Here is a 13,081-nt window from a genome sequence, read left to right as displayed (position 1 = left end):
GCACTGCTAGTTAACCAGAACAAAACCGGGATTAGGCCAACAGGTGTCACCTGGTATGGGTTCAGACTCAGTACCCCACAGTACAGGTGATTCTGCCACCCAAATCCAGTAGTCTCATTAGGATAATGAGAGCCTACGCGACACAGCTATGTCCACAGATGCAGGGCCTCTTGACCAAGGGTCCACAACCCCTACCAGCCCTGCTTGAGCAGTACCACATGGCAGTGGTGTTGTCCGTGGACACCTGTACCAACTTCCCCTTCATGGAGGGAAGAAATGCCCGGAGCTCCAACATGTTGATGTGGAGAGTCTGGATTCAACTGAAGACCAGATTCCTCTGATATCAACCTCTACGAGATGGCCACCCCTTCACAGAAGTGACGCATCTGTTGCTACTGTGAGGTCTGGTTGGGGAAGGAAGAGTAATCTGACCCAATTGTGGTTCATAATCCACTACTGCAGGTCTTTCGCAGTTCCCTCAGATCTGGACAATGTCTGAGAGATTCCCGCAGAAGCTGAGCCCACTGGAACTTCAACTCCCACTGAGGAGCCCGCATATGCCACCTGGCATGTTTTACCTGCAGGAAGCAGGAGCCCATGAGGCCCAGCAGCCTCAGTCAGTCTCACCAAAACCCAGGGTATAGGCCGAAACATCGGCATCATAGCCTGAATATCCTGTACTCACTGCTCGGAAGGATAAGCCTGAAACTACAGTGTCCAGAAGAGCTCCTATGAAAGAGCTCTTGACAGGGAGTCAGGTGACTTTGGCATATTTATAGTAAACTCCAGCAAACGCAGGGCAATGGTGGCAGATGATCGTCCTATTTACAGACAGCCCTATTCTGGGCTTGGACAAAGTTCCCAGGGCAGAAGAGGTTTGGATGTGCATGTCTCAGACTCTAACACTTCCGTCAAGATGTTAATCTTGACAGCCACCGAGGGCAGTACGAGGTCGAGGACCTTTGCTGCCCTATGCATCCACATCATATAGAAAGCTCCCTCCTCCATAGGGACAGAGTAGGGGAAGAGAGCAAGCCAGCATCTGGAGAGGTGTCCAGTCCACTAGCTTTTCCTAGCTGCTCATACCAGTCCAAATTACTCTCCAACTGATGTTCTAAAGGGTCCAGTGACCCCCCCCTTCCAATATTCTCCCATGCCTTGCTGTGTGAAATAAGTTTGAAATGTTCCAACTCCAGATCGTCAGGAATCACAATGGGGCTGGCACCACCAGTGGGAGCATCAGCACTGGAGAAAGTTGCCTGGGTATGACTGGGGCCCGTCCGGAATCAGATCCATGAGACCCCATCCAAGCCAAGGCTGAAGCCGCGCTGTGGAACTGGATGGGGCCTCCTCCGACTGTGGGGCCTGAAGGCACACCAGAGGGGTCGGCCCGCAAAAATACAGTGCATGGCCCCATACAAATTCGTTTAATCTGAGCGGGTATTGATCTGTTTCCTGGAAAACCAGGGGGGAGGGTGGGTGGCGGGTTGAGGCTTTAAAGGGGTGGAGGGCGGGAGGGGGGCGGGGGGGAGGGAGAGAAAACTGCAGAGTCAAATTGGGCAATGGCGCTGCAGAACTGTGCCAGGAAGACACAAGTTCCCCACTCATCTCGTTGGCTGACGGACGAGGTGAAGTCCTCTTGGACTTTTGTGCCTCTCATGAGTGTACAGAGGAACTCAAATGGTCGAAAGAGGACTAGGGCTCCTGGAGCAGTCCTGTGACTTCCTTCAACAGACCTTCGAGGAGTCGCACATGCCGGGCTGTGAGCAGCTTTAGGGACTGCTCCCTCAAAGCCTTCTGCACCATGGCCCCAGCAGTCCAGCACGAATGAGTTGTGGTCGCATTCGAGGCACCAGAGGCAAACAAGATGGGGGTCCGTAATTGGCATGGCGACAGGTGCCAGAAGGTTTGAAGCCAGCCATCTTCAAAGACATCATCAACATACTTGAAAATCCTTGACAAAATGTTGAAAAAAAAAAGGGCTGTCAAAAAGCGACAGAGGGGGATAGCTCTCTCCGGATCTGCGCTAACTGGCACGGAAAGAAAAGAACTGATGTCCACATGCCTGTATGGTGCCTATATAGATGACTGCAAAGTAACTTCCGGCACAAACAATGCCACACGGAGCTAAATGGAACCACCTGATGGCACGCATAGGGGTGCCGCTCGAACAAAAGTTTCCAGATCCAGTCCAACGCCTGGGGAAATTCAAAGGTAAGGAATCTGCAGCTAGATGTCTATCAGATACTGGTTGCAGTGCTGAGAATGTAGTAGTCAGCATCTGAGTTACCTAGGGTGCAGAAGAAATCATTAGGAGCCAGACCCTGAATGCCAGAGGAATCAGCCATCAAAATCTTGATCATTATCTTAGTAAAGGTTTTACTGAAGCCCTAGCTTTAGGAAAATTCACCTGATTAACTGGTTGCCACACAGGGACTGGCTCCTCTTAGAATTCTTAAGTTGTTTTTGTGTTTACGAATCTTCTCATGAGACCAATCTGTAATGAGACTCTGAAGATGACCCTTTCTTCCTCAAGACAAGACAAGTAAAAGAGGCCAACATCACCTGTTTTCCCCTAAGTTCCTTAGGGCGCATCATGTGTCAGAAGTCACAAAACAGGACAGGCAAGGAGATCACTAAACGACAACTGCCTCAGACATTTTGAAAAAATGGGGGAAAAATAAACTAAGCAAAAGTTGCAGGAACAAATTCAAATAAGTTGAACATTCCATTGCTTCTAATCCCACATCCATTGGAGATGTAGAATGAGCAGTGTGGTGTGTTGAATGGCAGTCAACATGTCACTAATGCTTGAGGTGGGAGTACAAGAGAAACAATTTTGGTCGAAATCTGGCATCTAGGAAAGGGTTTCAAGCGACTATGCGGAGGGTCCCAACATGCTTTTGAAGGTGGCAATTAAGGAGACAAGCAGCTCCCTCATGCCCCAAAGATTCCTTCCCACTTCTAACAGCACCATGTCTGTGGCCCTTCTGCCCACCTCCTCTTGAGAAAAAAAAATATATAACATCCTATGCAAAATTCTCCTACCACCCAAGAGCTGCTTCTTGAATGGACTTCATCCAGGTAAAAGGGCAGGTGCTATAGGTGTTTGTTGCACCTACTTGTGTGTGTGCTTGTCAGAATATTCATGGTGGTGTTTGCATGAGTACTGTTTGTGGGTGTGTGCGAAGCCTCACCTCACATTGATTGGACTAATGGTTTCATCTCTACCATAAAAATGGTGGTCAAGGAATTATGGATGGATGCTTGGCGGCCACTGCTGCTGTGTTTTATAACAGGAAGCTTTCCACCTCTGGTTCATATAGCGATTAAAAAAAATTGTTTTACTGTATATGCCTACCCTAAATTCTCTTCCCCTTCTCAGCCAACTACGGTGTTGAGGGGTAGAGAACTCACGGGGGAGCCATGCAGACTGCTACACAGCCCCTGTCAGCAGGACCTGAAATCATCCCGCCCCATTCCCAGCCAGTAGTAGTTTTGTACAGACCAGCAGTTGGACAGGGTTGAGACCCAAGAGAGCTGCTGGCAGCTACCATTACACGGCCACCTCCAGCCTCTTCGCCTGAGGATGTGGTCGATCAGCATTCACTAGAGGACAGGCTTTGGATCGGATTTTCACCAACTTGACGTCAGAGCAGTTATTAACTTGGTTTCAAAAGCAGTATTTATTATAATGGCTTGCAAAGGAAGCCAGACAAACCAAAAGTAGTCTAAAACCAAAAAATCCACACAGAATCAACATCACAAGCAATGAAACTTTCAGTGAAAAACAAGACCATTACCTCCGCTCTTCTGCAGACTCCTTTGGATGGACAAACCTAGTAGAAACAGCAGTAAGTATTTCAGGTACTGTTTTGGGACGGGAAGGAGCAGAAATGGTGCTCGAGGAAGCCAAAGGATTTGTTTTTGAGACACGAAACTGCTTAGCTTCAGATACAGCACCTTGGCTAGTAGGAAGACACTGTTTTATTGGAGCCGGGCAAGATTTTTTCCCCACAGTAACAGCAGTAGATGATGGCTTCTCTTTGGTCTTGAAATCTTTACATATGTTGAACGATTTAGAAGGCTGCATTTTACCACTGGGAATTTCTGCAACAGCAGCAGATAACGGCTTCTTATTGCTTTTGACATCTTTACAAACTTTGAACGATGTAGAAGGATGCATTTTACCACCGGGCAGTTCTGTGGGCGTGGCGCGCTTCGTTTTTTGATCCAAGGCTGAGCAGCTGTTAGTTCGGGCTGCAGTTCCACGTGCAGAAAATGCAGTGCTACTTAGTTTAACAGAGCTCGACACACTGGTCGCCCTGACAGAAACAGAGCAATGGCTTTTGGCAGTGGGTTTAACAGTGGAAGCAGAGTGTTTTGCAGGGCGTTTTGAAACCCCAGCGGAATGTGCCTTGTCCAAAGGGCAACTTGACGCTTTAAACGAAGATTTATTCTTGAAATGTGCAGTATTTCGTGGACTAGCAGTTAAGTTGTTTGCAGGCTGGGAATTCGCAAAGTTGTTAGAAAGAACCGAAGCCTTTGCCTGGCTTTCATCGTCTGACACTTTCCAGAATGAGCTTATCTTGGATTGTACTACTCTTCCACGAAAAACTCCACGGACAGGTTTCTTATTCAGTTTGGCATCCGAATTATACTTCTCGACATCAGGCATTGTTTTTTTGGTCACCTGGACGTCAGCATTGCCTGCGCCCACCACTGAATGTTTATGTGCAGTACATTTTACCAGTGAGTGGCTACGCGGAATACCTGCAGTATTTCTTTCCAAAGAGAGATACTTTTCTTCCTCTAATCGATGATTCTCAAAATCTTTGCTAATCACAGCACACAAGTTGGGAGACTGAATTGTCTGAAGTACAGTGGTCCCACTCCTTTCCACTGGATTCACCTGAACAGGTTGCTTCTCTGCATTTTCTTTATCTTCCTACAATCAAGGGAGAAAAATTAAACAGGTGTATAAAACTAAGAATAATTTAATGTTGACAGTTTGTGCATTTCAATGTTATAGCAGCGAAAAGCATGAAACGAGCATTTTTTTTTAATGTGAAACAAAGAACACTGAAACACCAGATACCAGGGTAAAAACATTTTTTCATCTCATTTAAAACAAATGGAGTCTGATGAGAAATCAATATTTCGGCCATTACATTATTTTCTATTTTAATAAGCTTACTTGGAAGAGATCGGCCAAGACTGAAGATGCTCTCTCTTTTATGAAATCTTCATAAGTATTTATGGACAATGAATAAAGTGGAAGCTCATCTCAATACTAGATAGAGGAAAACTAATTTAAAATAAACTATTTTATATACGTTGTTGGTCCTAAAACTTTAATAGTCAACCAAATCAGTTCAGAGATTACTGAACTTGGGTCTTTGATGTAGATAATTGTTTCTAGCTCAATATCAGGAGAGGAATCACATTCTATCAAAGAACATTTAAAAACATATGTACTAGTGGGAAACTTAACAGCTCAGAAACCACCACTATAAAACCAATCCTAAGTGATAACGCCAGCCAGCATGGTACAGGTGTTTGCCCTGTCGCCGAATACTACAAATAGACAATTGTGACTAGTTAAGTTTGCGATCACAAAGTGATAGAAACATTACTTTTATAATGGTAACCGCTGCCTATTTTTGATAGCCAACCAGCTCCATCGTTCCAAATAGAAGCCTCTTCACACCCTAATTAAGGCCTGAGGATAGGGACAAAAGCGAATGTGTCTGTACAGAGGCAGTGAGGAAAGCTGAAGAGCTTAACCATTTTCATAAGTATAAACAACTAGGTAGTTATAGTTAGGAGCAACTTTCCCCACAGATGAATTTTGTTTTTGTTTTTCTTATAACCTTGGCCCCGTTTGATGAATCCTGAGGAAATTTCCAAAAGCAGTGTACAAGAGTCTGCTGTCTGGAAGTGTTCCTAGTGATTCATCAAGCGGGAGGCTGAAAAAGAAAAAAAAAAAAAAAAGGGGGGGGGAGGGGCAAAATACTCCTTCCCTCCTCCCCCCCCCCCCATATAATGTCTATGGGGACTTTGCAAGTTTTAGACATAGCTACATCCTGAACCGCTTAACGGAATTAGACCAAATTTGGCATAAAGCTAGATCTAGGTCTGCAGATTGTGGCTTTAGTGATTTTGTCAGGTCCTGCAGCCAGGTCCTGCAGCAAAACCCCACAGCACACAGCCTAAGTTCCATGCTCTGCAGTGGTTGTATTACTGCAAGATTTTTTTATTTTAATATAGTAATAAATAATTAACATAGAAATTCACTGAAAAGCAAACAGGTTACAGGGATTTTATAATTAACTTTGCCCACATAAAACCTTAGAAATTCAGCAGTTATAGTTATACTCATCTGAAGAAAATAGAACTAGTGCTGTTAAGTAACTTTAGGCTACGAGCTACAGTTTATTAACAAATACAACTATAAGTATGACTATAACTGCTGAATTTCTATGGTTGTGTGGTTAAGACATGAACATAACGTCTCTGTAACAGGTAGTTACTGTATCCACCAGAAAAAGCGTTACCGAAGGTAAGTAACTTATTCTTCTGATGGATACACCTACCTGTGGACTCCTCACCAAAAGAATAGAGTCCCCAAGCAGTATAACCTCCGGTGGCGGGTGCCCAAATGGTCAAACCAAGAAATATTGCAGCACCGAGCGAGCAAAATGGCCATCCCTCCTGACCTCAGAGTCCAAACAGTAATGTTTGGCAAAAGTATGGAGGGATGCCCAGGTCGCTGCCCTGCAGATGTCAGCCACAGGAACACCTCTAGCCAAAGCCGATGAAGCTGCTTTGGCCCTGGTGGAATGGGCACGAAGCCCCACAGGTGGATCTCTCTTCGCCAAAGAATAGCAGATCTTAATACATAGAATGACACCTGGATAGCGTTCTCTTGTGGACCGCTCTACCTTTCCTCTTCCCCACGTATCCAACGAAGAGCTGTTCATCCTGTCTGAACTCTTTCGTCCTGGCAATGTAGAAGCTCAGTGCTCTTCACGGATCTAGCCGGTGGAGCCTCCCTTCCTCCTTGGATGGGTGAGGTGGAGGGTAAAAGGAAGAGAGAGTAATCGACTGCCCCAGGTGAAAGGGTGTAACAACCTTCGGTAGGAAAGCCGCCTTGGTCCTCAACACCACTTTGTCCTTAAAGAAAGAAAGGTATGGGGTTTCCACAGTAAGAGCCTGAAGCTTGCTAACCCTTCTGGCAGATGTTATGGCCACCAGGAAAACAGTTTTAAATACTAGGAACCGTAAAGAACAAGAGTGCATAGGTTCAAACGGGGCCCCCATAAGAAAAGTTAAAACTAAGTTAAGGTCCCACTGAGGCATAACGAATGGTGTGGGCGGATAATTATTAGTGAGTCCTTTTAGAAACGTTAAAACAATTGGTGATTTAAAGAAGGATGGTTGATCAGGAAGGCACAGAAAAGCAGATAGTGCAGACAGATAACCCTTAACAGTGGCCAATGAAAAACCTTTCTGTGCTAGATAGAGCGCAAATGACAAAATGTCAGCTAAACCAGCTTTTAAAGGATCTAAACTATTCTCTCCACACCAGCTTGTAAACTTAGCCCAACGATTTGCATAGATTGACTTGGTGGAGTGTCGCCTGGCCACTAAAATAACTTCCACCACATCTGAATGGAGAGAAAAGGAACTCAGATTACCCCGTTCAATCTCCAGGCATGAAGATGCAGGCTCTGGAGGTGGGGGTGTAGAATCTGCCCCTGCAACTGCGAGAGGAGGTCCACCCTGCAAGTGAGACGGAGCGGAGGGCACTGAGAGAGTTGGAGTAGGTCCGAATACCACACCCTTCTCGGCCAATTTGGAGCTATTAGGATGACTTGGGCTCGGTCTTGGCGGATCTTCCTGAGAACTCGAGAAATCAAGGGTATGGGGGGAAACGCGTAAAGCAACTGACCCTTCCAGGTCATCTGAAACACATCCCCCCAAAGCTCCTTGCACCGGATACTGGAGGCTGCAAAATAGCGGGCACTGCGCATTCTCTTGTGTGGCAAACAGATCTATTTGCGGATATCCCCACATCCTGAAGATACCCAGAACTAGATCTGGATGAAGACGCCACTCGTGATTGACCGAGCTGCGTCGACTGAGAATGTCTGCACGCACATTCAGGACTCCGGCCAAGTGATGTGCAATCAAGCAGATCTTGTGGTCTTGAAGCAAAGACCAGAGACGAAGAGCTTCTCTGCAGAGAAGATACGACCCCACTCCTCCCGGTTTGTTTATATACCACATCGCGGTCGTGTTGTCCGTTAGAACTTGGACTGATTGACCGCGAATGGAAGGGAGGAAGGCCTTGAGTGCTAGACGTACTGCCCGCAACTCTAACAGATTGATATGCAACTTCTGTTCCCCTGGAGACCAAAGGCCTTTGATCTCCAGGTCCCCCAGATGAGCTCCCCACCCTAGAGTGGAAGCATCCGTTACCACTGGAGGAGGCAGCGAGAACGGCCTTCCTTGAGACAGGTTGTCGACCGCTGCCCACCATCGAAGATCCTCCACAGTGTCTCTGGAGATCTTTATCGAATCTTCGAGATCCCCTTTGTGTTGAAACCACTGCCTGCGGACGCACCACTGGAGAGCCCTCATGTGCCAGCGTGCATGAGTGACCAACAGTATGCAAGAAGCAAACAGACCGAGCAGACGAAGGACCTTGAGGATTGGAACTACCGCTCCATTTCGAAACATTGGAATCAAAGCCTGTATGTCCTGAACCCGCTGGGGCGGAGGAAAGGCCCGATTCAATGTTGTGTCCAATACTGCCCCTAGGAACAGGAGGCGTTGAGAGGGCTCCAGGTGAGATTTGGGTACATTGACTGAAAAACCCAGGTCGTACAACAATTGAGTCATCGACTGGAGATGGTACCGCACGAGCTCTGGAGTTTTGGCCTTGATTAACCAATCGTCCAGATAGGGAAACACAGCTATCCCCCTCCTTCTGAGCTCTGCTGCTACCACCGCCATCACCTTTGTGAAGGCTCGAGGTGCTGAAGTAAGACCAAAGGGAAGGACCGCAAACTGATAATGCTGCGATCCCACTACAAACCAGAGATACTTCCTGTGCGATTTGAGGATCGGAATATGAAAATACGCGTCCTGCAAATCAACCGACACCATCCAGTCTCCTTCGTTCAACGCCAAAAGAACCTGTGAGAGGGTCAGCATTTTGAACTTTTCCTGTTTGAGGAACCAATTCAAAATCCTCAAGTCCAAAATCGGTTTCAGCCGACCATCCTTTCTGGGAATCAGAAAGTATCTTGAATAGCACCCCTGACCCCTTTCTTGCTCGGGAACCAACTCTATTGCACCTTTTTGTAATAGGGAGAATACCTCCTGCTGTAACAGGAGAAGATGGTCTTCCGAACAGAAGGAAGGGCGGGGAGGGAAGGTCGGAGGGAATTCCCGAAAGGGAAGAGCGTACCCCCTCTTCACAATGTCGATGACCCAGGAGTCCGATGTTATGACCTCCCACATTGGAAGAAAAAAGGCAAGTCTCCCCCCTACCAGAGACGAATGGACAGGGAATGGTGGAGGACTACGGCTGCTTTCCTTGCTGCACCTCTCCCGAGGAAGAGGCAGAGTGCTGCAAGGTGGCTCCTCTCGTACGGACTCTGCCCCTGCCCCTGAAGGATCTATAAGGCAGGGTAGAAGCAGATTGTTGTGGTCCTTGCAATCTTCCTCGAAAGGAACCACGTCCAAATCCCTTAAATCTCCAAAAGCCTCTAAAGGTGGATGAGGCCGACGACTGGAGTCCCAAAGACCTAGCTGTCGCTCTGCTCTCTTTAAAACGTTCCAAGGCTGAGTCAGCCTTAGAGCGGAAGAGCTTTTCCCCATCAAACGGAAGATCAAGGAGTGTGGCCTGCACGTCCGTCGAGAAGCCTGATGATCGAAGCCAAGACTGCCTCCTAGAGACTATGGGCGTGCCCATAGCCCTAGCCACCGAGTCCGAAGTGTCCAATCCAGACTGGATCACTTGCGTCGCATCCGCTAATAGTTACAGCATCTCCTGGGACAAATTAGGATGGCCCTTCGCCTCTTCCATAAGGGCATGGATGTAACGCCCCAGTATGCATGTGGCATTGGATGATTTTAGGGCCATACTGCAAGATGAAAATGTCTTTTTAGCAGTATGGTCCATCTTTTTTGACTCTCTGTCCGCAGGGGCCCCAGGAAACGAGCCAGGAGAGGATCTGGAGGAACATGAAGCTTGGACCACTAGGCTCTCCGGAGTTGGTTGCCTGGAAAGAAACGCCGGATCCCCAGGTGCCGTCCTGTACCGCCGAGCCACCGCTCTGTTGACTGCAGCGGTGGATACAGGTTTCAGCCAGATGTCCTTAATAGGGTCCAGCAGAGCCTCATTGAATGGTAGAAGAGGCTCAGCAGAAGCAGACGTCTGATGGAGGACTTCTGTCAATAAATTTCTCTTGACCTCCGTGGTAGGAAGGGGAATATCCAAAAAGTCTGCAGCCTTACGGATGACTTTATGGAAAGAAGCTGCTTCCTCCGTGACCTCTCCAGGGGAAGCCAGATCCCATTCCGGGGTAGCGTCAAGGCCACTAGCTGAGTCCAGTCCCTGGAAGTCACCTGAGGGCTCTACAACTTCTCCTTCCTCCAGGTGTTGCCTCACGTACTCCTCTTCCTCCAAGAGACGAAGGGCCAGACGTCTTGACCTAAGTCTTGACTCCAAGCCTGGAGTCGACAAGGCGTCGGCCGACGCCGAAGATCTTCGTCGGCGCCGAACCTCAGATTCGTCCGAAGCCGGAGGCTCCGGCTCCAAAGTGTTCTTGGACGTCGATCGAATCCGAGGCGAATCCAACGGCGCCTTAACAGGTATAGCCATCCTGAGCGACGTCGTAGGCATCGGCGCCGCTTCAGATGCAGCAGACATAAACGGGGTGAACGGCGCCGACCTGTAAGACGCCGGAACACCCAAATCATAGGTCAAAGGGCCAGACGGACCTGCATGACTTCCACCTGGCGTCATGGAAGCAAAGATGTTATACATAGCGTTCAAAAACGCTGGAGGATCCGACCCCGGAGTCGGGAAAGCCGGGTACTGTTGCTGCTGCACCGGCAAAGCTGCCGAAGAGGGTCCAGGTAACTCCTGGCCAGGAGAACCTTCAGGCCTCTGGGAAGGCTCGACCTCAAAGACCGACCCGGGTGACGTCGGGTCATCGGAGGCGGAGGGGTGACGGTCGGGCTTATCTCCCACGTCGGACGACGCCGAGCCGATGGAGAAGCCGATCTAGATCTGGACCGTCCCTTGCTAGATTGGCGCCGAGATCCATGACGGCGCCGAGAGCCACTATGATGGTGGCGAGACCTGGAGGATCTCGACGAAGACTCCCTCCTATGACGCCTCTCCTTCTTGGACCGGGCCAAGAACAATTTCGCCTCCCTTTCTTTTAATGCCTTAGGGTTCATGCGTTGACACGAACCGCATGCCTCGATCTCATGGTCGGAACTAAGGCACCAGAGGCAGTTTTCGTGGGGGTCGGTAACAGACATTCGACCCCGCACTGGCTACAAGGTTTAAAGCCGGATTTTCTAGGCTGCGACATCGTAACCGTCCGTTGGAAACAGTAGCTCCCTGTGAGCCTCGAAGAATTAACCGTTATTCGGGCACGGAAAAAAGGGAACCGACGTCTGCACGTCGGCGAGGGCTTCTTATTGTCTGGATGACGTCATACGCATCGCGTGGAGTCGGGCGATTGGGACGTCATCGTCGACGTGCAGAGCTAGAAGAAATTTCCATCGAGGCTGGCGCGAGGGGAGAATTCTTTTGGTGAGGAATCCACAGGTAGGTGTATCCATCAGAAATGTTTAACACATTCTGCAGCCACTGCCTTTTTGGAAGCGCTACTGCTGTGGCGGAGAAGATAAGTCATTTGAAATTTGTTGCACCAAGCACAAGCCACACTAATATTCCACTTAACACCTCTGTCAATGTCTATTCACTAAACATCTGTTTTAAATCCTCTGTTTCCCGCAGGCTACATGGCTTTAAGCACACAAAAAAAAAGGATGTAGAAAAGTGTTCTTCTATCTAATTTGCTTTAATAGAGATAGTAAGGTGTATTTGATTCACTTAAGAGCCTATGAAGAATTAAATTAGGTCTACAAGAACCACCCTGCCGTTGCGAATGAGGCCATATAACATACATATTTCCATTTTCATGTATGACCCAGCACTCCTATGCAGTGCAAGATCAGTCATTAGGGTGAGGAGAACGAAGAACACAACGTATGTGATATTAGGACACTAATGGTGATTTGGTCAGTGCCAGGGCATGTAAAATATTCAGAGAACATCAATGTGCATGGTAGGTACCCTTATCAAGGTATGCCTTGATTCAGAGCACATTTCTGCTGTCAGTTTCATAAAACACGGCAGTACTGTGAAAGAACACATTATGGAATGACCTTTATGTAGTTGTTAAAAACGGTATTGGTGATGATTATGTATCGAACTGTATTGAGTGCTATACCTAAGTACCTCGACTTTGAGCTATTTACAAGAGAAAACAAAACTGTTGCAAACTCTGCAGTTCTACATTTTACTTCACAGGACTGCTCTGCCACATACAACGGTTGGGTGTGGGGTGAGTAAATTAATTTTGTGGCAAAGCATGCTACAATTAATACTTAGAAAAACAGTTCTCTTGCGTACAATTGGGAGCTATTTTTCTGATTGCAATATGTTATGTTGGCCCGGTAGAACTGTTTCCTTAATGCTGTAAGCTTTTGCTCTGGTATTTGGTCCTAGAAAGTAAGGATTCAGTATTCACTAGTTGAGCTGTAGAAAAAAAAGTGTAATATAAACGGTGTGTAAAGTGGTTTTAGTTGATTGTTATTACAGTGTCGGTGATAATGTGTGTCACATTAAAATCTCATTAAAACTGCACAGAGCCCGATTCACAAACTTAAAGTTAGACTTTTGGTCTAAATTTAGATCCAAAGTCTAAGTTTACTACTTTTCGGTATTCACAAAGTAAGTTACGAGTCGTATCTTTACGTCTGCACT

The 13,081-nt window shown here is 47.4% G+C and overlaps 1 protein-coding gene across 1 annotated transcript in view; it reads right to left on the bottom strand.

Annotated features, from left to right (window-relative positions):
- CKAP2 (cytoskeleton associated protein 2) overlaps positions 1 to 13,081 on the bottom strand; it is a 120,963-nt gene that overhangs the window by 47,624 nt on the left and 60,258 nt on the right. The window contains exon 4 of the mRNA XM_069205462.1: positions 3,804 to 4,948. Coding sequence (XP_069061563.1) covers positions 3,804 to 4,948 — 1,145 coding nt within the window. The remainder of the gene's footprint in view (positions 1 to 3,803; positions 4,949 to 13,081) is intronic.

The sequence above is a fragment of the Pleurodeles waltl genome, chromosome 8, assembly GCF_031143425.1.
Source record: "Pleurodeles waltl isolate 20211129_DDA chromosome 8, aPleWal1.hap1.20221129, whole genome shotgun sequence".
Taxonomy (NCBI): domain Eukaryota; kingdom Metazoa; phylum Chordata; class Amphibia; order Caudata; family Salamandridae; genus Pleurodeles; species Pleurodeles waltl.
The sequence above is the reverse complement of the archived record's forward strand: the minus strand, read 5'-3'. Positions and strand labels throughout refer to the sequence as shown.